This window comes from Hipposideros armiger, unplaced genomic scaffold, assembly GCF_001890085.2.
Source record: "Hipposideros armiger isolate ML-2016 unplaced genomic scaffold, ASM189008v1 scaffold_109, whole genome shotgun sequence".
Taxonomy (NCBI): Eukaryota; Metazoa; Chordata; class Mammalia; order Chiroptera; family Hipposideridae; genus Hipposideros; species Hipposideros armiger.
Window position 1 is genome coordinate 54,585 of NW_017731459.1, and position 25,117 is coordinate 79,701.

General features: G+C 53.5%; 1 protein-coding gene across 2 annotated transcripts; it reads left to right on the top strand.

Annotated features, from left to right (window-relative positions):
• Positions 1 to 24,998, top strand: PLCD1 (phospholipase C delta 1). 2 transcript variants are annotated; one of them, XM_019647136.1, is made up of 15 exons: positions 1 to 152; positions 15,489 to 15,653; positions 19,116 to 19,344; positions 20,783 to 20,912; positions 21,014 to 21,245; positions 21,868 to 22,069; positions 22,161 to 22,305; positions 22,388 to 22,537; positions 22,631 to 22,789; positions 23,023 to 23,182; positions 23,370 to 23,486; positions 23,884 to 24,062; positions 24,156 to 24,288; positions 24,365 to 24,514; positions 24,658 to 24,998. In XM_019647136.1, exons 1-15 carry the CDS (start codon positions 119 to 121, stop codon positions 24,741 to 24,743), a joined length of 2,271 nt encoding a protein of 756 aa, XP_019502681.1. In that variant the 5' UTR covers positions 1 to 118; the 3' UTR covers positions 24,744 to 24,998. The 2 variants fall into 2 exon arrangements, with proteins under 2 accessions (XP_019502681.1, XP_019502680.1); XM_019647135.1 differs by lacking the exon at positions 1 to 152 and adding an exon at positions 11,549 to 11,975.
• The last annotated feature ends 119 nt before the right edge of the window (positions 24,999 to 25,117 follow it).

The window sequence follows — 25,117 nt, forward strand, 5'->3', positions numbered from 1 at the left end:
TTCCCACCGCCGTCTGTTCGGGTCTCCACGGCACTCGGCTCGGACCCGCGGCCGCCCGCGCTGTCCCCCCGCACGCGTGTCCAGCGGCGCCCCGCTCCCTTCACACCGCCCGTCGGGCATGGACTTGGGCCGGGACTTCCTGACCCTGCATGGTGAGTGCCGGGCTGGCGCGCAGGGAGTCCCTGGAGCGGGCCGACCACGCAGAAAGCCTTTCCTGGCTCTGGGAGGAAGACCCCAGCTCCTTTATGCGCCCTCCGCCCCGCCCCGGGCCCGCCCCTCGGCCCTTCTGTTGCTTGGGGGAAATCTCGGCCCAGGATTCGGGGTGGGACTGCCGATTGCGACCCTGGGCGTTTCCAGGTTTGTCCCCCCCAGATCTGACCCGGGGGTGGGTGGGTGGAATTTAGGGAAGGGATGCAGTTCTTTAGACTTCCCTAAAGGCTACCCCCTGGTCACCCCAGCTTCGGGGACTCCCCCATATCCTGGTCACGGAAGGCTGGGCTCCACCGTCAAGAGCGCACCGAGGCGCCAAGGAAGGAAGGAACCAGCATCCACGAATAACCGAGTTCTCCCCGCCCCGTCCGGGCCGCCAGGAGAGACTCCCCAAAGTTCTGGCGTGCCTGGTCCGCGTCAGGCCGCGTGGGTGTGTCGGGTGGGCGATGGGGGCAGGGCGAGGAGGTGTGCAAGGCTGGCCGAGGTCGGAACGTGCTGCGGAAACTGCCCCGCGCAGAAATCAGAGTCAGTGATGCCCAGGCTGGGAGGAGCAGCCCTTTCCCCTCTATCTGCGCGCCCTACTGGCGGGACGAGGCCAAGTTTCGGCTCGAAATGCCTGCGGCTCCACCCTTTTTCCAGCCGAGCTCTGTCTCCTCTGACTGGGGAACCGAGTCTGAGCCAGCTCCTTGCTCTAACACTGTCCCTCCGGGAGAGGGAGCAGCCGCGGGCTTCCGGCTGCAGGGATTGGAGGTCTAATGGCTGGACGGGACCCCAACCCTGAACCTGGCATCTTTTTGCTCCACCCACTCTTGGGGAGGCGGGGGACTTTCCCTCCTGTCCCCCAGATCGTTTGTCAGCTCAGCAAACCCTGGTCCTCTCACACCAATCACTGCTTAACCATATCTCCCCGTTTTCTAGTACCCTTGGGACTGGAGATTTTAGTGCCTACCACCTATTCTTCTAAACCATACATGGAGATAATAGTTGGGTAAGAGAAAGGCAGACTCCTCCAGCTGTTCACTAGAGACCCCTAGAATTCAGGGGGACCCAGAGATGTTCTTATCAGCCAGTCCTGTCTGTCTTATGTGTTTCCCAGTTGGCCCAGACCTGGCCTGCGTGGCCCAGAGTCTTGCTTAGTGTCTAGAGCTGTTACTCTCATACCAGTAGCCTGGGTCATGGGATCCCCCCTCTTTCCAATGCCCCCTCTTCTCTCTTTAGGCCAGAGGTGTCCTTAATGCTCCTGCCAGCCTGGGAGGAAGGGAGGGAGACTGGGCAACTCAGAGGACCACAGTGGAGACTTCTGCTTTCTCTCTCATCATCCCTTAGCTAATGTTGTCTACACTGCACCCTGCCACCTCTTCCATGCCTGCCTCACACTCAGCCCTCCTAAAAGCCCTCTGGTTGCCACTGGCACAGCTGCAGCCTCAGTTCATGTTGGGCTCCATCCTCAGGAATTTGTGCCTTGTCCAGTCTCTCCCCTCTGGCAGCCCTGGTATCTTCCCTGGAGAGGGCAGCTTGGCTGTCCTGGCCCATCCTGTTTGAGACCTGCCTCCTGAATGCCTGACTCTGTCCATCTCTTCCTGAGGGGTTGGCATGAACACTATAACCCCAAGCTGTTTCCCTGAAGGCCTTGCCACTTGTAGCTCAGTACCCCAAATTACCTCCCTTGACTGCCGTTTGTCCCTCCTGCAAACCAGATGGGGAAGCAAGACCCCGTCAAGGAGAACTGGTGGTGGGACGGAAGGTCCCTGTGCCCTGTGCTGTCCCAGATTGTCAACACTTGCATCGGAGAGTCTGCACCCCTTTCCTATTTTGGCTTTCAAAGCATTGGGCATGTGCTGCAGGATCACACTATCTGGCTTGGGCCATTGGGGGTTGCTGCAGAAAGGCCCCCTCCATTGGCCTGGGGGGCTATGGGGTCCCCCTAGATAGGAAATATCCCTTCTGTCCTCACCCCCAGATGCATGCAGAGGCAGTGTGGTATACAGGCATGGATTCTGGGCAAACTACTTGAGGTCAAGCCTTGACTTTTTCATTTCAGACAAATCTCTTGATTTCATTGTGCCTCAGTTTCCTCATCTGTAAATGGGGGATAAGAGCACTACCTACCTCACAGGATTGCCATGAGGATTGAAGGAGATAATGACACCTATAAGGCAATTAGAATAGCGCCTGGTACCGACAGGTGCTATGTTCCTGCAAGGAGGCCCACCCCCTAAGTGACCATGTCCTGTCAGTTGCTGTCTAGTTCTTTGAGAGATGAGGGAGTCCCTAGCCAGGAAAAATGTGACCAGAACTGGGCTCAAGAATCAAGGGGCTCCTTCCCAAGTCTTTGAAGCCTTCAGACTGATGTTCCAGGTTCCCAGCCTCCTCATCCTAAGTCGCTTCCTCTGCCCTCTCCACTCTGGCCAGGGCTGTACTGATTCCTTGAACACGTCCCCAGATGCGCCTGAAGGACATTAGCTCCCAGGGCCCTGTCCTCACGGAACACATCTACCCTCCATTAACTTTTCCTGCACTGAATCCCTCCTGCCCCACTGTAAGAACTGGCATTTGTAAAAGTGGAAGGCACGTTGGGGCCTGGCTTCATCTTGGCCTCAGGAGACCTGGGCGCCAGTCCTAGCTTTGCCTCTGCTTACGTTGTGACCTTGGACATATCCCTTTGCCTCTCTGGGCCTGTTTTCTCATCCATAGGCTCTCAGTACTCATTTCACAGAAGATGTTGTGAGGACAAAGCACTCATGGTCATAGGAACTCTAGGTTGGCTAAAAAGCCACTACCCACAAGAGATAACAGTTCCAGAACTATCATAGCAAATTGTGGTGGCCAGCCCCCCACCCACCTCAGTTATGTTTCAAAGCTCTGTCCCTGGGGTTCCAGGCCCACACTACACAGATCCACGCTGATCCCTCACTTTTGTGCCATAGGCCACTTTGGCAGTTTGGTGAAGCCTGTGGATCTCTTCTCAGGATTGTTTTTATTTTTTAAAGATTTTTATTGGGGAATTGGGGGGATGGGAACAGCCTGGGAAATTGGGGAAGAGGAATAGACAAGTTGCTGTCCTTTTTGTTCTTCAGTCTAGTTGTGGAGGACGTTGCTTCACTGGCCCAAGTTGGCACCATCACTGCGCTCTTCTCTGGCGAGGCAGATCAGTCGCCGGCTTCTGGACGGCCGCTCACTGCGGCTGCTGGCTGCTCACGCTGACTGCTGGCTACACACGGTAGCCCATGGCAACCCACTGCAGCAGGGGCTGCAGCCTACGCCGTTGCCGGCGACTCACGGCAGCCCAGCTCCAGGTCGAGCTGCTGCTCAGCATCTTAGCTGTGGAGGGCAGTGTCACTGGCCCTCATATGTGGGATCCGAACCGGGGCCCTCTGGCGTCCCAAGCCAGTTCTTAACCATCGTGCCACTTGGCGGCCCTCAGGCTTGTTTTTAAATGCAGAAAATAAAATGCAGAAAAATTCAAAGGAAGCAAATTATATTGAGATGTGATTCTGTTCTTGGTCCTTCAGTTAAAAACCTTTGCATGGTTTCTCTAAAACAGAGGTCCCCTTACACTCGGTGCTTCTCTCCCTTTCCAAATGCATAACAACTTGTCTGTGCCCATATTTCAGCTCATCTACGCTAACGCATGTTCTCATGATTTATTCTCTGTGGTGTAACGTTTAGGCACGTCACTCTGCACTTCAGAGTGCTCGTCTGTTTTAATAATTGGCTTTGCCAGTGACTCACTGTCAATGCTAGTGACTGGAGCTAAAGTGAGGTGAATGGAAGAACTATTCCGAGTCAGGGAGTAAAAGCCAGGAATGATGAGTCAGGCTTGGAGTGGGTGGTGTCCTGACCTTGGCACACAGTAGGGGCTCAATAAATAATTGCTGGGTGAATGAAAGAGAAGTTGTAACTTACATGTGATAGGTAAGGGAACACGCATGGTCAGGCAAGTTAAGAAAGTCTATTTTAGGGGGCGGCCGGTCAGCTCAGTTGATTAGAAGCATAGGGTAGTGCTCATAACACCAATGGTTGCCGGTTCGATCCCCACAACTAGATTGAAACAACTACTTGGAGCTGAGGGGTCCTGGGAAAACACACTGTTCCCCCCGCAAAAATATATGTTTTTAAAGTGTTTAAAAAAAAAAAAGAAAGAAAGTCTATTAAGAGAAAATCTATTGGGCTGAGCAAAGATGGCTGCAGCCCAGGCTGCACATCTAAAGGAGACTTGCAGCCCCAAGGGAGGGGGTGAGGAGGGTCATACAGGGGCGGTGATGACATGGTAGCATTGTTTAAACAGAAAGTGTTGACTGCCTGTATGCCAGTAGCCGTTTTATGGCATTTTCCGTTATCACAAGTTTGGCTCTGTCTGCAGGTTCAGGCCAATAGATATTTTGTTGCTTTCTTGCAGACATGGCTCTATCTATAAGTCAAGGTATCTGAGCCCTAACATTCAGAGACCTAACATTGCAGCCTTGTTTGTTATTAAAGAGGAGAAGGGCCATCGTGTCTCTCTTCTGCAGCTGCTTCAGGCTGAACAGGGTCGGCGAGAGGAGGGGGTCATTGTGGAAGGGGCTGGTCACGTTGTAGACGAAGCAGTTCATGGACAGTTCCATTTGCGAACGCCTGGAGTCGGCTCTGCAGGAATTGGGTGAAAAGGCAGAGGAGGTGGGGACCGAAGGCTAGGACCAAAAAGATAATGATTAGAGGCCCTATGAAGGAGAGAAGCCAGGGGCCCCGGCTACCCATGAACCAGGAGCTCCACTGGTTCTTGTGGCGGCCACTGTTTTTCTGGACCTGAGCAAGGTCCTGTGATAGGGCCTGAGAGTGGTGTAAGGAGACGCCTAGCCCTGCTATTCTTGTTGCTACCCCCACAGAGATGCCCAGTAACACCAGGAGTGGAATAAGGGAGACGGCCCTTTTTCGGCACATGAGAGTGTATATGGGGACAGGTAGAGATTGATTATTGGGAGTGATCTGAATATCTGGAGAAAGTAAACTAGGGTACAGGTGTCTGTCCAGTTGGTGGGGAGGCAGGCGTATGTGGAGGCTCCGCAGAGGAAGAAGAGGCCAGAGGGACCAAGGCAGGTGAAGATGTCGAGGGAGAAGAAGGGGGCTAGGGATCTCCCATATTTCTCGGGGGAGCCTTCCTTGTCCCAAATACTGAACGTGCCCGACACTGTGGCTCCCGGGAGGGCCTGTATGGGAATGCCGGGTGTAGCGTTTTGATGTCTAAAGAGATGGAGTTTGAGTGTATCAAGGTAAAAGTTAATTGGGTCAGATGGAATAGGCAGCTTAAAACAGTTGGATCCTTTTCGCCAGTATGGGGGAACCAAGGGGAGTCTTATTGGGGTCTGAGGCCTCCCCTGACAATATAGGGTGTTGTTGTTCCGGTGGCGCTGAGGCTGGGATGGGAGGAGGAGCGGAGGGGTTGTTGGAAGAAGGAACCTGTGGAGGAGGTGGAATGAGTAAGAGAGGTGAGATAGTGATGGTGGTATTACAGAGATTGGGGTCTAAGCTGCCCACGGGGTTCAGGTGGTCTGTGAGCGGGAGATGTGGATGAGGGGGGGCTGTGATGTGGATGTGAGTAGAGATACTTGAGGGGCCTACGATGGGCCTGAATTTGTCACGGGCCGTGTCTAGAGCATCAGTGAAGGTTTTCAGGTATTGTGTTGTTTTGAGCTGGCATTGGCTCAGGAAGGAGTTGTAGCGAGGGGTGGATTTAGAGTGGAAGGCAGGTCCATGTCGGACTTTGTAGAAGAGGAAGGCAGAGGTATTAGTTCATATTTGTGCCTTTATGGGGACGGCAGCAAAGAGTTGAGTAGATGTGGATAGGCAGAGCCAGCAGTCTTGAGCAAGTAAGGGGGATGACTGGTTTAAGAGACGATGAGTTAGGTTGAAGGTCTGGAGGAGAAAAGGGGGTAATGGTAGGGAAAGTGTTATGAGAGGGAAGAGTAATATTATGAAGATGACCATGGGGGGCTTATGTCTCCTCTGGGGTTGGGAAGACAGGCGATGGAATCATTGAAAAGGAGCTCTAAAATGGACCTGCGGAGGTTAAGGGGAAAGGTGGAGATAGCTGTGAGGATTTGGAGGGGGAGCAAATGAGCCGGGAGTGAGGCTGGGGGTGTTTGGTTCTTGCAGCGAGGGCAGGGGCAGGGGTAGGGGTCACCATTCATGAGTCTCCCAGTTTTTTTTTTTCAGGGATCTTGTGAAGTTGAAGATGGGTGGGGCTCTGAAAATCAGGGCAGCCTCATCTATGGACTGAACTAAGTTAGGACCGTTGAGGTGGAAGTTAAAGTTCTGATCCAAGGGGCTGAAGATGATTACAGAGTCACTCACAGGGATGGGCTGGAAGCCTTGTACAAGAGCCATCTGTAGCTTAATAGACTCGATTCTGGAAGAGATAAACTTGACAAGAAGGTTAAAAAGGCAAGGTCCAAATCGGAGTAGCCCAAGGATAATGAGAAGAGGAACTAGCAAAGGTGAGGGAAGGGAATATAATTAGGATCCCTACGTGAGAAGGGGATCCCAAGTGGGGTGTAAGTAAAGAAGGGAATCCCAGGTGGGGTGTAAGTGAAGAGGAAAACTAGAGAGAGCCTTTAAGAGAAAGACAACAAAAAGGAGTCTGGGGTTAGTTATTAGTAGTTATCAGTCCTGGGAGAGTGACTTGCTTGTTCGAAGAGTTTTAAGGTCTTCAGGTGGCTCACAGGAACAGAAGGAACAGTCTTTCTTCTGGGGGAGTCCTATAGAGACTTCAATAGAACAGGTTTGATTTGAAGGGACGGGGACCCAGCTGCTGATTCTCTGCAGCCTCACAGTATTTGGGGTCCTTGGGAGAACTGGAAAGGGTCGCTTCCATTCAGGAGTTAACTGGGCTGTTAGAGACCCCTCCCCGTCTAGGCTTTTAACAGTACTTGGTCCCAACTTTACAATTTTATGACTTTATAGGGCTGTACTGCGTAGAGGAGTCAGCCTGGGGAAGGTGGCAGTCCCTATATTTTGAGTGCCTGCTGGACTTTTTCCCAAGTTAACAACATAGAAAATAAGAGAATTGAGGTCAGAATCCAAAGCAATAAGCAGCAAATAGAGCCAGGGCTTAGAGGGCTCCTGACAAAACTTTTCTTAGAGTCCTTTTTAAGTCTGAGTTGTCTGTTTTATATTTTTTCTAAGGCATAGGCCAATGGTAAGGAATAGGCTGAGGAAAATGAGCCCAAATCTAGGGGCTTGTTATCTTTACAACCGAGTAAGTTTTAGAGGAAATAAATAGGTCCAGAGTGAGCGGTCAAGAAAGACTAAATGGCTTTATATTAATCAGGAAATTAACAGGCCTACCTGCCATGTCAAGGGTCACCCACAGTTCCACCCCTGTGATGAGCACAGCTTAGGAGCTGCTGGGAACTTCAGGCCCAATAGTGATCAGAGCCATTTGTGGCGAGGATGTTGGTCCCTGCTCCCTTCAGAGCAGGGGGCAATCCCTCCTCCAGTGTCCTTTTTTGTTTGCACTGGGGGCACAGCTGTTTTGGAGGATTAGGACATTCCTTAATCCAATAGTCTGGCGTTTCCTCTTCTGGGGTTTCTGGGGTACCCTGAGGTGGCTTCAGCCCTGGGTTGTCTATAACTGCGGCCTAAAAGTCTGGCCTCTCTCTGGTCTTGTCTCTAGTCTCACTGTTCCTTTATTGTTTGTTTGTTTGTTTATTTGTCTCGGTTGTTAAAGATATTGAAACAAATTTCCTGGCCTTCTTTAGGTTCTGTCGCTTTTCATTAAGATGCAAGAATGGGTCATAATTACTATAATTTCCTGTCAGGTGAGGGAAAATATTAGGCCTGGCTTAATGAATTTACCCTAACTTATGTAGGTTTTTGGTATAAAAAATAGTTAAATTATTGTTTACACTGGCTTATATCTGACATGAGAAGGGCACATGAACACCAGTAGTCCTAGAATACAGAAGTTTACGTAACTATTAGCAAAACTTAGTTGTTAGATTTAGCTTTTTTCAGTAACCCAGGACCTGATTAAGATAATATAAAACATAGGAATTATTATGATGACATATATAATCTTTGTTTTTTAAGTAGAAAACTTTTTTATAATATTAATAGTAGATTAATAGTCTAATAAACTTTGTCTTACTTAGCAGGAAAAAACTCAACTCAAATTTTGTACTAGCTTCACAACCTTAAATTTTACTGATAACCAAAAGCAAGTAATTAGCACTTTCCTTGGTAAATCGAGGAATATATTTTGTAACCTTCAAAGCATAGGCTTTTGTAATACATGATATATTCATTAACAGATTTTATCTTTTAACGTTCCTATGACAAGAAGCCAGAAATAAACTCAAACCTATCCAATAATTGATATTTCAGTATTTCGTTATTTTGAAATACCTAGATATTAATAACTTTTATCATTTAACACAACTTAGTAAAACCAAGAAAGCAGCCTTATTATCAAATATCTCTTTAGATCATGTGATCCTGAGTAGTTGAGTTAGTCTTTATTATCTTAATTAATATGTGCTTAATCTCTTATTTTTATTTATTTTATTTTTTATTGGGGAGTTGGGGGAGGGGAACAGTGTTGGGGAATTGGGGGAAGGGGAACAGACAAGTTGCTATCCTTTTATTCTTCAGTCTAGTTGTGGAGGACGTTGCTTTACTGGCCCATGTTAGTATTATCATTGTGCTCTTCCCAGGTGAGGCAGTCACTTGCCGGCCATTGGATGGCAGCTCACAGCAGCTCAGGATGGCAGCTCACAGCAGCTACGCCCGCTGCTGACCAGCCCCACTGCAGCCTACGCAGTCGCGGGCGACTCATGGCAGCCCAGCTCCAGGTTGAGCTGTTATTCACCATCTTAGCTGTAAAGGGCGCAGCGTCACTGGCCCTCTATGTGGGATCCGAGCCAGGGCCCTGCTGCTCAGAGCTGGCATTCCAAGCCAACTCCTAACCAATGCTCCACTCGTCGGGCCCTAATTTCTTATTTTTAGCCAATCAAATATAAACTGGTAATACCATCCAGAGGCAAAAACATTATAATATATATAAAACATAGACAAGTTTAGACCTTAGAGACTATATTTATAAACAGAACCACCAACAATTGTAGAGAGGACCTAAGATCTTATAGTTGTCCTTATAACTTCAGGAGGCTGTAATAGGGAGTGGGGGTGGGAGGTGTGTGTGTGTGGGGGGCTTGCTGCCTGGGTTTAAAAGTGTCTTTTTTTTCTCTTCAGTTACCTCAGCCTCAAGCTGCAGCTGCAGCAGCCCTTTGTTTACATTTGAGGTTATCTGTAAGACCTTGAAAGTTACTGAGAGTTAGAGAAATCTTTTAAGACTTACTTTTGTTAAGTCCCTGAATACAGAGTTGGTGTACAAAACAATTTTAAATATATGACTTAGGGGGCTCACAGAAGGTACAGGCACAGAGTTCCCAATCAGTTTGGGGTCTAAGACACAAATAGAAAAGGAAAAGAAAAAGAGAAAAGACAGACTAGAGGCAAATAAAACAAACAAGTTACATAAACCAGAGTACTTACAGAAACAAATCCTCCTGAAATGAGAAGCTGGAGTTCGGGGGAGAAGATTCAGGCTGAGGGGCTAGTAGAGCATGGGGCGGAGAAAGAGGGGCCCAATTGTCAGCTGGGTCAAAGGAGGGAGTTTTATTTGGAGGAGGAGAAGGCTTAGAGTGGGCTAGGAGAATTTGGAAAGTGTTGTAGGTCTGGCAGAGGGAGGGTCGAGCCCAAAGAGTGAAGAAGGCCTGGACACAGGGAATTTCTGACCACTTTCTGTTATGGTGACAGAAGTTGTATTGGGGCCAGGCAGTGTTATAGTAAAAGATAAGTTGTGTGGGTTGGATCTCCTATAAGTTGAGCCCAAGGGCGTGTAAGTTGCAGAGGAGATAACCAAGAGGGGTAGATTTGGCAGGGACTGAATGTGAGGTCCCCAAGGTTGCAATAGATGGAGTGAGAAAGGTGAGGAGGGAGCCTCCTATTAAGGGGAGAACAAGGGGATGAGGTGTTCCAAATTCCGGTGTTCATCCCCCACCAGTACGAGAGATCACTTTCACTTGCAGGCTGGGTGTCCCCAAGACTGGGAGGGTCTGGGCCCCCGGGGCCGAGAGGGACCTTCTGGCTTAGTGCTAGGACTTTTGTAGAACTGCAGAACAATGAGAGTCAGAAGGTCCAAAACAAGAATAGGAGGTCTCACTCACCTGTCGAGATTCTGGCCTCATGTTGTCTGGGATGTCAGCAATGGAAGGGCGTAAGTCCTGAAGTGCATCCTTATGGCAGGTTCAGGAGGGTAGCCAAAGAGCAGATCAAGCCCTGGGGGTGGTGTGTGTGTGTGGGGGGGGGGCAGGAAGAGAAAGAGAAAGGGAGATCCTGCTTTCTCTGGCCTAAACCCTCCAGGGATTCGTCACCAAGTGATAGGTCGGCCAGTAAAGGAACACGCATGGTCAGGCAAGTTAAGAAAGTTTAAGAAAATCTGTTTTATTAAGAGAAAGTCTATCGGGCTTAGCAAAGATGGCTACAGCCCAGGCTGGACGTCTAAAGACTTGCAGCCCCGAGAGAGGGGGTGAGGAGGGTTATATAGGGGTGGTGGTGCTGACAGGGTAGCATTGTTTGAACAGAAAATGCTGACTGCCTGTATGCCAGTAGCTGTTTTGTGACATTTTTTGTTATCACAAGTTTGGCTCTGTCTGCAGGTGCAGGCTAACAGACATTTTGTTGTTTCTTGCAGACATGGCTCTATCTGTAAAGCAAGGTCTCTTAGACCTAACATTCAGAGACCAAACAACATGAAAGGTCCCACTGTTCCCGAGCACACTGGCAGCACAGTTTTGTATAAAGTTGAAGTCGTCCTCTCTATTTATCAAAGCAAGCCTGCGTTGATGGATTCACTTTAAGATCAGCATTTTTTCCAAGAATTCCATTCGCATTTGGAACCTTGGAGATTACCCCACTCAGGTGGGGAACTGAGAGAAGGAAATAGGTCTGCCTGAGGTTCTCAAGTGAGGCAACAGCCAGCTGAGTCACAATGAATTCGTTATTTTGGTAAAATATTTGGCGGCCTCAGTTGTCTGGCACGGGCTCCATCCATCCCGTTCACCGCTAGACTCTGCAGCCCAGGCAGCCCCTCCCTAGCTGTCTCGCCCCGCCTGCTGTCAGGCCCGCAGCTGTTTAGAAGCGCGGCTCAGGCTCCGCCCCCTGGCCGGACTCCACCCCTACACCGCCTCCAAATTCGAGGTTCCGCCCCTCTTTGCCAAACACCGCCTTTCTAGTGCGGGACCCTCCCCGAGTTCGCCCTCTAAGTCTTGGCTACTCCCCGGGTTGGCTTCCTGGGTATGGCCCTGACTCCACGTCGCCTCCCAGACCCGGCTCCTCCCCTTCTCCACCTCTTTGGCTCTGTCGCTGCCCTCGATCCGCTTTCTGGGCGCTGGCTTTCGCCACGGATCTGCTTCCTGCATTATGGATTTGTCCCACTCTGGTTCCTCCTCTCCCCTCCTAGATTCCGCTTTCGCCCCCACCTCCTGACCCCTGGGCTTCCCAGCGGGATTCTAGTGCCGCCCCAGGCATGGTCTCCGCCCCCGTTCCCCTTCTTGGCAGGCTGCTGGAGGCTGCCTCCTTGTCCCGAGCCCTGCAGGCTCCGCGGGCGGCGGGGGCTCTGCGGAGCATCATGCAGTTCCTGGAGGGCCGGAGCCGGAGCCGCTCCAGAGAGCTCTACCTGCAGGAGCAGAGCCTCAAGGCGGCGGCGCTCAGTGGGCAGAGGCTGGGTAAGGGATGGAGGGGGCACGGAGATCTGCGGAGACTGGGATGGCAGCTGAGGCGGGACACAGAATCTATGTTCTTGAGCTCTGAGTTCTGCCTTCGATCCTTTGATAAAACCTGTTTAGTACTCCTGTGAATGTGAGACCTACGTGGGGCTGTGTTTGCAGGGGTGGCACGTGGAGTGGGTACTGTGGGGATTGGTTACCCCTTCTCCTGATCTACCTCCGCTCCTCCAAGTCTCCCTGCCCCTTGCCACCCAGCCCCTCCTGTTTACAGATTTACGAGGTAACACTGGATATATGGCCCAGTGTGTAACTGCTGTGACTGTAACTCAGTGAGATGATCTGGGAGACAGTGTGTGCTCCAATGTGATGCTGTGCACTGTGGGTGACAGATGTGACATTGGGTAACTCAGAGTGAGTCTGTGTTATGGTGTGTGTGTGTTATGTGGATTTTCTGATGTTACTCTTGGTGGCAGTATGGTGGCTGCATAATATAATGTATCTGAGCACTGACCCTGTGGGCAGGCTTCTGAGTCCTGACTCAACCATGTAACTTCCTTGAGCCTCAAGTTCCACATCTATAAAATGGGAATAATGATAGTGCCTTCCTCATCGGGTTGTGGGGGGCAGGGGGATTAAATACATGTGCTAAGAACAGTATCTTATTCAAATATTAACTATTATTATTATGGTGGATGCTATTATTACTATGATGATGTTCTGGCATTGTATGTTGTGTGGCTGTGTGTGACTCCATGTAACACTGTGTATCACTGTGTGTGGCTCATTATTTCTTCGAGGTTGTGTGTGACTGAGTGTAATGGCGTGGTGTGTGTGACTTTATCTCTGCATAGATGTGTATTGCTGTGGGTCCCAGGCCTAGTTTGTCTCCATTATGCATCACCCTAGGTACATGGGCAGGACTCCTGGTACTCTTCTCAGCTTCTTAGCACCTGCAGCACCCTCTGCACTCCTTCCCATGGCCACCTCACTGTGTACAGCTGGCCTGGGCAGGTTGGTGAGGCTGCAAGGTCAACCCAGGGGCCCCTGAGCTCAGAGTCCTCTCACCACCGCCCTTCCACAGGAGAAGGTACTATAGCTAAATGAGTGGGGCTGGGAGAGGGGTGCCCATAGACTTTCTGGGTGGTGGGAATGGGCAGCCCAGAGATCTCAGAAACAAAAGGGCGTCAAATGTGGCTCAGGGATGGAGGTGCCTGACCAGGTTTCCGAGTGGCCCAGAGGGCAGTGGTTATCAAGGCCCACCTTGGGACAGAGATCTGTGTTCCGGAAGTCATGTCGGCAGCCAGGGGACTTATCTCTGCCTGACTGCAGACAGGGCCACAGCCTGGCTCCAGGACAGGATAAACATGTCATCTCCTAACGGTGTTTTCCAGAACTGGGGAGGGGTGGGGCTCACCTTCTACTTTCCGACCCCCTCCCCCATTCCCATCTGGGCTGTTGGCAATGGCTTGCCCTAATATGTGCCCAGCTTGGGGGGTGGGGTGCAGGCCAGGCGGTGGGGAAGATGTTCCTCCCAATTGCACCTCAGCATCAGAAAGGACCATAGAATCCCCAACAGAGGCTGAGGAGGCTCTCTCCTCTGGCAGCATTGGACTCCCTTCCCCTTCCTCTGGTCTTGAGCCCCGCAGATAGCCAGTGGGCTAGGACACCCTGCAGGAGCCCTCTTCTCCTCCACTGGGCTTCCCCTGGGGCTGTAGGGGAGCTGCTCACACCAAGGCAGAGGGGTCTCCTGGAAGTGGTAGAGAGACTTGGGACAAAGGTGGGGAAAGGTCACAGCAGAGTGTCACCTCTGAGGAGGCCCGGAGATGTCTCCTCCAACACTGTTCTCACCCAGTACTGATGGAGGAACAGAGAGGGAAGGGAGTTGCCTTAAGCCATGGGGCAGCGGGGTGTCTTAGCACTGGGTCTGTGCAGTTAGCACCGGAGGCAGGAGATTGGGCAGTGAAAAAGAGGATGTGGGTGGCTGAGGCTTAGGGAAGTGGTACAGGAGGTTCTGGAGGTCCTGTGGTTGTGTGGGGCTGGCTAGGGAGTGGCAGTGGGCAGGAGAGGAGGCAAGGATAAAGTAGGAGAGACTGTAAGGGGCTGAGGATCTGGGCTAAGAAAAGAAAAGCCTATAGGCCTAGGCACAGGCCCCTCAGACTGGACCCACATGGTCTCTGATGCCACCGCTCTGCTGGGGCAAAAGAGTACAAAATTGCTGAGGCTACACAGTTTTAGTTTTGGTGATAGATGTGAGGTGAGATGATGGCCAATTGGCTCTGAACAGAGCTGGCTGCTGGACTACATGTGGCTTAGGTGATACATACAGATGCAGATATAAATAGATGTATCTGTATTACCATGAGGAGTCATTAAGGTTGGGGGTTCTCTCCTTGATCACAGTTAGTACAGGGTCTACTTGGGGGTGAGGGCTCCTGGGGAGCTAAGCCTGATGCCCCTTGGGTTCCTCTTGCTTGGGTCTGGTAGGACAAAGGACATCGTATCTTTAGGAGCCAGTCTGTGCCTCTTATACAGCAAGGGAGCCGGGCAGGAGGCGGCCAAGGCGCCAGGGTTCTAGGCCTTGCTGCGTGGCCCTGGGCCAGGCCCTGCCCCAGCTTTTGAAAGGGCTGCACTGTGACTTAGGGCTGCTGTACCCTGAGGGGTCTTGGACCCAGGACACTCAGAGCTGGGGTGGGCATGGAGGGACAGGGGCATCCCAGCAGGCCCAACATAGGCTGCAGTGGGCTCATCTGTCTCTTCTGGGGGCAAGGATCAAGACCCAGTCAAGCAAGTCCAAGTCAGTGGTGGGGACAATAGTGGTGAGAGTGGCAGGGATGGGCACACAGTAACCACAGTGTTGACACGAAGAACTACAGCTGCTGTTACCTCGGGACCTCCCCCAGATTCACGCATCATCTCACAGCCTTAGACCGTCCCTTTGAGGGCGATCCTGTTTTTATCCTCAGTTTAAAGACAGGAAAGCAGCATGAAGTCACTTGCCCAGGCCACAATTAGTTAGGAGAGGGACCTGGACCTAGGCACAGGTGATTCCACAGCCACTGGAGTTGGGAGGGTGTTGGGCTCTGTGGTGCTCTGGCGTCCGTTTCCTTCTGTGTCTGCCCCTTGTCTTTACTGCTTTGCCTGATATTTCGGTCTCAGCTTCCTTCAAGTTACTCTGATCCTTAAGTGTGACCAGGAAGGGCGCACCTTGTCTTTCAGAGCCAGGCCACTTCCTAGGGGTCTGATCCCCCTGGGACCAGGTGTTCTTAGATTAGCTGTCCTCCCTTTGTCCATTCAGCTGTGGGTGGCAGGTCACCGTGTGGCCTTGAGTGGGTAGGTGTCCTAAGGTTTACAAGGCCTCAGCTGGCAATCAGAGATGACTTCGTGGTGGAGAATTGAGGATGAGGCTGGTGAAAAGTGGGCTCCGAGAGGGTCCAGAAGTGGGTGTGGCTAGCATGGGGCCTGGGGCAGCAGGGACAATGGAGGAGGTGGCATCTTACCAGCTCTGTCCCCTAGGCCTACAAGATGACGAGGACCTACAGGCACTGCTGAAGGGCAGCCAGCTCCTAAAAGTGAAGTCCAACTCATGGCGGAGAGAGCGCTTCTACAAGTTGCAGGAAGACTGCAAGACCATCTGGCAGGAATCCCGCAAGGTCATGCGGACCCCGGAGTCCCAGCTGTGTGAGTGCCCCCGGGCCCTGCGGTAGGAGGCAGAGCGTGCAACCTGTGCTTGGATGGGGAAACTGACGCTGGTTGGGGGTGGAGGTCCATCATGGACCAGGACCACAGATAGGGAAACTGAGGCCTGGCCTGGTGGGGCATAGGTCAGTCATGCAATCGGGACCAGATATGGGGAAACTGAAGTGGATCAGAGTTGGGGAGAGGAGTCAGTTAAAACGCCGATAGGGAAATTGAGCTCTAGTTTGGTCCAGAGAGGGCAGTCCTGGACCGAGGACCACAGATGGAGATGCTAAAGCCTTTTGGGGGTTAGGGGTACATAACCATGACCATACACGGGAAAGCAGGCTCAGAAGTAGGGAGGTAGCTGGACAGGTATCTGTCCAGGTGTGACCTCACAGGTATCTGCCCTGACAATTACGGGGAGGAGGGAAGTTGGGCAGACTAGGACTCCAGGTGGGGTAGGGCAAAAGCCAGCCCAAAGTCTGGGGCAGACAAGGCCCTTCCCACTATGAGTAGCCAGGATGTGAGGTGGGGCCGCAGGATGCAGCCCTCCCCTGGGACTGGGGCCATAGCAGGGAGGTTGAGGCAGAGCAGGGCTAGGACATGAAAAGAGGCCTCAGCTTGGTAGCTCACTCGAGGGTGTGGGTCTGAGGGCTTTCCAGAAGTTTCAGAAAGGGTCGAGGAACCCAAGGCTCAGGCCTGCAAATGGAGAGTGTTCCCTACAAGGCCTTAGGGAGAAAGCTCTGCTGACTACTGTCCTTAACACAAGAGTGCCCTAAAAATTCTGTAAATGAGAGGTCTACTCTGCACCTTTACTTGGAGGGGAAATTTCAAACCAATGCTATCCAAGAGAACTTTCTGTGTTGATGGAAATGTTCTATATCTGTGTTGTCCAATACAGTTGCCACTAACCCGTCACCTGTGGCCATTGAGCACTTGATATGTGTTTAGGGTGACTGAGGAATTGAACTCTTAATTTTATTGAATCTTAACAAATTTACATTTCAATCACCACATGTGGCTCATGGCTGCTATACTGGACAGTGCAGAGAGATCACTGCAGCTGGGTTTTACATAGTCTAGACCCCTGGAAATCGCTCACTCATTCACCTGCCCTTGGCTGTTGAGGGGCAGGCAGGGTCATCCCACTGGCAGGTCTGTAGGGAGAGACCAGACACAGGTGACAGGCCACAGGAAGGGTCTGTTAGGCCTCAGGACACTGGACAGAAACCTGAAGTGGTATGGCCTGCTGGCCTGTGGCCTATGGAGGGGCCAGAGGTGAGGCAGGACAGGAGCAAGGTCAGATGGGAAGAGTGGGGCTGGGCCTTGGGGTCCGTGGGCCAAGGAAGGTTTCTAGCAGGGCAGGGCAGGGTCAGAAAGGATGGGGCCTGAAGCGCTTTCAGAAAACCACCGTCAGTGCATGTCTGCCACATAGCGCAGGAGTAACCCTGACCTTGCCTCTGTGGAACCAGCCAGGCTCTTTCACATGCCTCTGCCTTGATATGGGGTTTCCTTTAGACCCTGGCAGGAGGTGCCATGGTGGGAATGGGTTATCTTACACTCTGAGCCCTGGGGGTTCTGGCAGCCCACTGGCCAGCTGGCACGTATGCATGGTTCCCAGTGTGTGCCTAGCACCTGGTGGGCTGGGCGTAGGGGCAGCAGAGTAGTAGAAACTTAGGCTTTTCTAGACCTGTACTGGGGAGATGAGACCCTCACACTGGTACTGCTGTGACACAAGGACAGGAAGATCATTCCAGGCAGGAGACGCAGTGTGAGCAAAGGTGCAGAGGCGAGAGTGAGGAAAGGAGATGAGTGAGGGGCCTGCACCCTGACAGAGGAGTGGCTGCAGGGGTGTCAGGTCTGGGGTCAGGCATCAGGTGTGATAAGTAAGGATGGTGGCTGAAAGAGGCTCTCTTCCTATTGGCTGCTTCCCTTCCATGGGTGAGTAAGACAGTTGTCCTCAACTGTACTCTACCCTCAGGGAAACTGAGGCCAGCTGAGGGAGCAATGGAGCAGCTCCCCCACCCCCAGTTCTCTCTGCCTCTGCTTCCTGAGCCCTAAGTCTGCCCTGATGCTGCCACCACTAGCACCCCCTCAACCCTGGTTTGCAGAAGCAGACAAGGCATTATCAGCAGTGAAGCCATCTGGACTTTCTCTCTGATGTGGGTGGGGGTGCGTCCCGGGAGCTCCATGGCTTGCTCAGACTTCCTGTTTTCACTCCCAGCCTGGGTCAGCTGCAGCTGGTGTGGGGCCTAGCGGGGCACAGGAGGCTGTCGGCAAAGGGATTAAGCAAGGATCTCCCCTGCACTCTAGATGGCCCAGGGCTCACGTGCCCTACTCCTCAGAGCCTGCTGCCTGGGCTGGATACATGGCACACACGTGGGGCCTGCAGGTGGCTAGGAGGTCCCAGGGCACTCAGGGTGCCAGTAGACACCAGAAGGGACAGATGGGCTTTCAGCCAGAGCTGGTCTAGGAACCAGGACAGATGGATGTAGGTGGCTCAGGATAGGGGTGGGGCAGACAGAGCCTGGACCCTGATGCTGGGAGGCCCAGAATGAGTCTAGCCAGTGGGACTGGCTCCCAGCCAAGCCAGGGAGCACACACTGCGGGTGAGGAAGGGTAGGCAGGGCCTTGCTGCTCCCTGAAGCTTAGAAGGCTGAACTGTGACAGTAAGACCCTCCTCCTGGCTTCCAAGGGCAGAACGCTGTAATCTCTCAGACCCCCAAGGCATACCCTCCAGTCCGCCTCTTGGAGCCCTGGAGGGCAGAGCCTTCCAGCCCCCTCCTTGCCAAGGGGCTCCCTGAGTTCAGGACACATACAGACACACACGGGGCAAGGCCTTCTCTACCCTCGAACACAAGCACTTCTCCCTCTGTCTTTGTCCCTCTGCCCTTAGACCCCAAGGCCAGGGCTGACTAAGTAAGGGTGGCTCCAGTCTCCTGAATGGTCAGGAGTGAGGCCTGGAGGCTCTCAATGGCTGTGTGGGAGGAGGACAGGTCCAAAGCCAAGTGTGATGCGGAGGGTGTGTGGCTTCCTCTCTGTCACGGGCCCCATGCTCCAGAATGGTCTCTCGCTATCTGTCTAAGAGCCCTGCCCTGCCCCAATCCTCTCCCCAGGGCCCTATTCCCTACAGCACAGAAACAAGGGGCCTGGGGTCCCGGGCACCCTGCCCGCCCTAAAGTCAGTCTCTCTCTATCTCTGTCATTCCCTGTGTTTCCACTCTGCCCACCACAGCTGTTTCTCACATTCCTTCTCCACCTCAGTCTCTGTCTTCCTTCCTCCTTTTGGTCCCCCCTTGTCTGTCCTCCTGACCCCCCCCCCTTTCTCGCTGGATCAAGGCCTGAGCTGTCCCGGCTCTGTCTCTAATTGTGCCCCCTTCTACTGTAGCCTCAGCCATGGTGGGGGCTGGAGTTGGCCTCATGCGTCTCTCTGCCCCCACCCCTCCCCCACCCCGTGTTACAGTCTCCATTGAGGACATTCAGGAGGTCCGGATGGGACACCGCACGGAAGGCCTGGAGAAGTTTGCCCGCGACGTGCCCGAGGATCGCTGCTTCTCCATTGTCTTTAAGGACCAGCGAAACACACTAGACCTCATCGCCCCATCGCCCGCTGAAGCCCAGCACTGGGTGCAGGGTCTGCTCAAGGTCATCCGGCACTCAGGCTCCATGGACCAGCGGCAAAAACTGCAGCAGTATCCTTCTGGTGGCAGTGGGCTCAGGCCAAGCCTGTGGATACTGGCTGTGGTTGTCCCCAGGGCAACCTGGGTATGGAAGATACCCAGCTTTGGACCATCATTCCAAAACAGCACAGACTAGGTGGCTTAGATAACAGAAATTCATTTTCTCACCGATCTAGAGGCTGGAAGTCTGAAATCAGGGCGCCGGCAGGGTTGGGTGCTGGTGAGAGCTTTCCTCCTGGCTTCTGGATGGCTGCCCTTTCACTGCAGCCTCACATGGTAGAGAGAGAGAGAGAGAGAGAGAGACAGTAAGCTCTCTGGTCTCTTCTTATAAGGGCACTAATCCCATCATGAGGGCCCACCTGATCACTTCTTCTAAACCTCCCAAAGGCCCCATCTCCAAATACCATCATATTGGGGGTTAGAGCTTCAACATGAATTTTAGGGGAACACAATTCAGTCCATAGTAGAAGGGAAGCAGGGGAGGTACCTGGAGCCCTCTTTGGTCCACTCTGACTCAAGGACCAGACAGCTCTGCAGCCCCCTGATGTCCCTCTTCCCTCGTCTGTAACCAGCATGGATCTGGGAGGCTGAGGGGAGCAGACTGCTTCAATGGGAAACCTAGTCTCAGATGTTTTAATCATCTAGTTCTCAAGGTCAAGGCTGAGAAGAGAGAAGTAGGGGCCTAAGTGCCCCAATCATGACAATGTGATCCAGGCTTTGGTTTTGCATGTGATGTCCCCACCTTCTGGTCAGGTGCTTGAAATTTGTGGTTTCCTATAAAATAAGACTCAAGTGCTTTAGTCAAGTTGGCTAACAATATCCTGGGGGGTGCCAAAAAAATGTATACAAGTGGACACTTTGGTCAACGTTGCTCAAGCAGTAGGTCACCATAATCAGAAGTGTCTAGACGCTAGTGGTAACCACTTTGAGCACCTCTTGTAATTGCAGAAGTCAAATGTGACTTACGTTCATCTTTTGTTATTGGTATATATTGAGTATTACAATTTTAATAGTTTTTTCCTTTCTTAAAATGTGTATACATTTTTTTGGCACCCTCTGTGTATTAAAAACCAAAAGGACATACCTTAAAAATGGTAACAGTAGTTATCCTTGGGTCTATGGGGGATTTGTTTGTTTACTTCATTTTCTAAATTCTCTATAATGAACCCTTTTATTGAAAGAAATGTTTTTTTTAACAAAATTCGAAAGGGTTCAAAGCCAGCAAATAGGAAAAAGACCCTGTGCTAGGATGTAACATTTCCTCTCAGGAGGCCACCAGGTCTTGCGCCTGAAATTTGGTGATGCTGTAAGTCGGGCTTGTGGGAAGCTGTGTCTACAGGTGTCCTCAGTCCATCTGGGCCCAGGTGTTGATACTGGGCGGGAACCACGGCTCTGGCTGGGACCTTGGGGGTACCAGGGCTCCTGGGTTCTTTCCTTACTTCTTACCCAGCTGGATTCACTCCTGCTTGCGAAAAGCTGACAAAAACAAGGACAACAAGATGAGTTTCAAGGAGCTGAAGAACTTCCTGAAGGAACTCAACATCCAGGTGGACGACAGCTACGCCCGGAAGATCTTCAGGGTGAGGCAGGAGTGAGGGCTGGGTCTGCTTGGCAGTGGGGTCCTGGACCCTAGCCCTGGGCCTGTTCTGAGCCTGCCCACATGGCTGTCCTGGCTTTGCAGGAATGTGACCGCTCTCAGACAGACTCTCTGGAGGATGAGGAGATTGAGGCCTTCTACAAGTTGCTAACCCAGCGGGAGGAGATCGACCAAACCTTTGCTGAGGCTGCCAACTCTGGGGACACCCTGTCGGTGGACCAGTTGGTGACGTTCCTGCAGCACCGGCAGCGAGAGGAGGCGGCGGGACCGGCACTGGCCCTCTCCCTCATTGAGCGTTATGAGCCCAGCGAGAGTGGTGAGGGCCTGGCCAGGGCCTGCGCCCTGCAGTCACAGGGCCACAGTGGGCTGGGAGATCCCCGGGGAGACTGCAGCCCAAGAGTAGGGAGCTACAGGGATGGGGGTGCCTTAGCAAGCCCCAGGCCCCCTGGACAGTATTTGCCTGCACCATGAAAGCAGGCAGCTGGGAAATGGGGCTCCAGCATCACTACCCACCTCGGTTTCTCCTCCAAGGGATTTTGAGGACCCCTCCCCGAGGAAATGTAGCGGAAGCTAGAAAAGCACTTTCCCTGCTTCCTTCTTGGTGCCCATCCTGGGCCCAGCTTTGAGACATAAGATGGGAGCCGGGTCCTGAAGGGGGCTCCAGTCTGGAGGCACAGAGGAGGAGATCAGGTCCTATCCTCAAGGGGCCTCACAGTGTGGGGGACAGAAGAGGAGGATACAGGGCCCCACCCTGGGGTAGTCTGGTTCGAGAGACTCAAACTTACACCTTCCAAGAGATATCAAGGACCAGCTCAGGACTGGAGGCAGAGGGCGTGGGGGCTCCTCCTCCCTGAGCAGTGAGTGGCACGGGAAGGTCCCCAGGAGATGACTGGCCGCCAGTGGCGGGCTCTGACTAGCATCGGCCTCCTCCCTGCCAGCCAAGGCACAGCGGCAGATGACCAAGGACGGCTTCCTCATGTACCTGCTATCTGCCGACGGCAGCGCCTTCAACCTGGCACACCGGCGGGTCTACCAAGATATGGGCCAGCCGCTCAGCCACTACCTAGTGTCCTCCTCGCACAACACCTACCTGCTTGAAGACCAGCTCACCGGGCCCAGCAGCACGGAAGCCTACATCCGGTAGGGCCGGGGGCGGGGCGGGGGAGCCGGGGGCGGGGCTCTGGGCGGGACGGGCGTGGGACGAGGGTCCTAGCACCGCCCCTCCCCGCAGGGCGCTGTGCAAAGGCTGCCGCTGTTTGGAGCTGGACTGCTGGGACGGGCCCAACCAGGAGCCGGTTATCTACCACGGCTACACTTTCACCTCCAAGATCCTCTTCTGCGACGTGCTCAGGGCCATCCGGGACTACGCCTTCAAGGTGGCCGCGCCCCTGGGGGAGTGAGGAGCGGGAGGACAGGGGCGGCAAACCAACCCCTTTTAATCTACCCTTGGGCCTCCAGGCGTCCCCCTACCCCGTCATCCTGTCCCTGGAGAACCACTGCAGTCTAGAGCAGCAGCGCGTGATGGCACGACACCTGCGCACCACCCTGGGCCCCATGCTGTTGGACCGACCGCTGGACGGGGTTACCACCAGTCTGCCCTCCCCTGAGGTGCACAGTGGGGATGGGGGTGCCCAGAGAAGCGGCCAGGGGAACTGGCTGGGAGGCCAGCTCGGTGTTGACCAACTGCCCCTCCATCCGTAGCAACTGAAGGGGAAGATCTTGCTGAAAGGGAAGAAGCTTGGGGGGCTCCTGCCCCTAGGAGGGGAAGGTGGCCCTGAGGCCACCGTCGTGTCAGATGAGGATGAGGCTGCCGAGATGGAGGATGAGGCAGTGAGGAGCCGAGTGCAGCACAAGCCCAAGGTTCGAGGGGAAGCTGTGGGGGGAGGGCAGCCTGGGGGCCCTCCCCCATCATCACCCTCCATCACCTGGTGGGATGTTTGCCTTGTCTCAGTTCTCGGTGGCTGCCACTCAGACCCTCTGCCCCGCTCTCTCTGTCTGTTTCCCTCTCTCTGTGTGTGTCTGGGTTTCTGGCCCTCTCAGTGCCCACCTGCCCCAACCTCTGAATTTAACCTGGGCCTCCCCATGGCCCCCAGGAGGACGCGCACAGGCTAGTGAAGGAGCTCTCCGATATGGTCATTTACTGCAAGAGCATTCATTTTCGGGGCTTCTCCAGCCCTGGCACCCCAGAGCAGGCTTTCTATGAGATGGTGTCTTTCTCTGAGAACCGTGTGCTCCGACTGCTCCAAGAATCAGGTGAGCCCTGGCCCTGCTCCCTGGGGGTGCTGTCCACGGTCCGACCATGTGCACTGGCCAGCGCCAGGCCTGGCTCCCACTGACCTGGACAGGGTTAGCACTGCCTGCTCTTACCAGCAGAGCCGGTGGGGAGGGGCTCAGGCTCCTCCAGAGGCCTCCACTTCTGACCAACCCACATCCTCCTCAGGAAACAACCTTGTGCGCTACAATGTGACTCACCTGAGCAGGATCTACCCCGCTGGATGGAGAACGGACTCCTCCAACTACAGCCCTGTGGAGATGTGGAATGGGGGCTGCCAGATCGGTAGGGACTGGCTGGGGCTGGGAGGAGGCCTGGATGAGGGTTTCAATCCCGAAAGCCAGGGACCAGGAGCCTCTGGGGACCCAAGCAGGGCCAGGCGCAGGATTTGTGGGCCCAGGAGCTGGTGATCTCAGTTTGGAAATATCCCCCTACTAGCAAGTCACAGTGTCTGAAATCCCATCGTTATAGCATGCTATTCCTTTGAATTCTGGCACCTGAAGTGGAACGTGAGGTTGGTGTGGTGGGTCAGTTAGGGTGGCAGGAGGGCTGTAGGCATCAGTGATACTAGACCTTGCTGCCTCACCGTGTCACTCTAAGGCCTCAGTGTACCCTGAGTAGGCTGGGCTCTAGGGTCCCAGAGACCAACCCACAGCCTGTGACTGCTCTGTCCTACCTGTAGTGGCCCTGAACTTCCAGACACCTGGGCCAGAGATGGACGTGTATCAGGGCCGCTTCCAGGACAATGGGGCCTGTGGGTACGTGCTGAAACCTGCTTTCCTGCGAGACCCCAACTCCACCTTCAACTCACGTGCCCTGGCTCAGGGGCCCTGGTGGGCTCGGAAGCGGCTCAGTGTCAGGGTATGGCCAGCCCCAGGAGGGACGGGGCCCATGGACATCCTTTCTCCGACGCCACCACTCCTAAACCCTTAATTGTCCACCGCCTTCCCTCAGGTCATCTCAGGGCAGCAGTTGCCCAAAGTCAACAAGAATAAGAATTCAATAGTGGACCCCAAGGTGACGGTGGAGATCCATGGCGTGGGCTGGGACATGGCCAGCCGCCAGACAGCAGTAGTCACCAATAATGGTATGTGCTGGGCCTGGGCTGGGTCCATGCAGTGGAGCCGGTGTCCATGCCGTTGACATGGTGCCTGTACCCCTAGGTTTCAACCCGCGGTGGGACACGGAGTTTGAGTTTGAGGTGGTTGTGCCCGACCTTGCCCTTGTGCGCTTCATGGTTGAGGACTACGATGCCTCCTCGAAGAACGACTTCATTGGCCAGAGCACCATCCCCCTGAACAGCCTCAAGCAGGGTAAGTGTCCAGGGGAGGAGACAGCAAGGTGGAGGGAGGCAGGGCCTGGCATGTCTTGGGCTGGGGCAGCTGTCCCCTGAAGCATCTTCCCTGAGTGACCGGAACTCTCCCTGTGTGTTCCTTCCTGCCTCCTTGTCTGCCAGGATACCGCCACGTCCACCTTTTGTCCAAGAACGGAGACCAGCACCCATCTGCCACCCTCTTCGTGAAAGTGTCCCTCCAGGATTAGGCTTGGGAGCTGGCCAGGCTCTCTGTCCACATCTGGGGACAGGGCAGGTGTGGCTGCTCCCAACCTCTCACTCAGAGCTAGAGGCCCATGCTGCTTTCTGCTCTGACATACTGTCTGTGCTGCTGCCTCCCCGGGGCCCTAGGAGCTGGTCCGGTCCCCGGATCTGTCCTCAATTCCGTTAGGAACAACACTGCAGCCCTCTTTGCCCTCTGGCCAGCCCTAGGTTGAGGGTTTTTATAAAAATCATAAGACTGAGTCCTGTGGTGTCTTTACCTGGACGCCAGGCGCTTCCTGTAAAGTGTGTGCACATGTGTGTCCCAGAGCCCTGGTGCCCCAGCACCACACTCCACCTTCCCCACACTCACACTGTACTG

What these genes read in the sequence shown, in the direction of transcription:
- PLCD1 (XM_019647135.1), top strand. Translation starts at nt 11,777, where the DNA reads ATGGTCTCCGCCCCCGTTCCCCTTCTTGGCAGGCTGCTGGAGGCTGCC. An exon ending in CAGCGGCAAAAACTGCAGCA is followed by an intron (nt 19,345 to 20,782) that starts GTATCCTTCTGG and finishes CTTCTTACCCAG; the next exon opens with CTGGATTCACTCCTGCTTGC. An exon ending in CCGACTGCTCCAAGAATCAG is followed by an intron (nt 23,183 to 23,369) that starts GTGAGCCCTGGC and finishes CATCCTCCTCAG; the next exon opens with GAAACAACCTTGTGCGCTAC.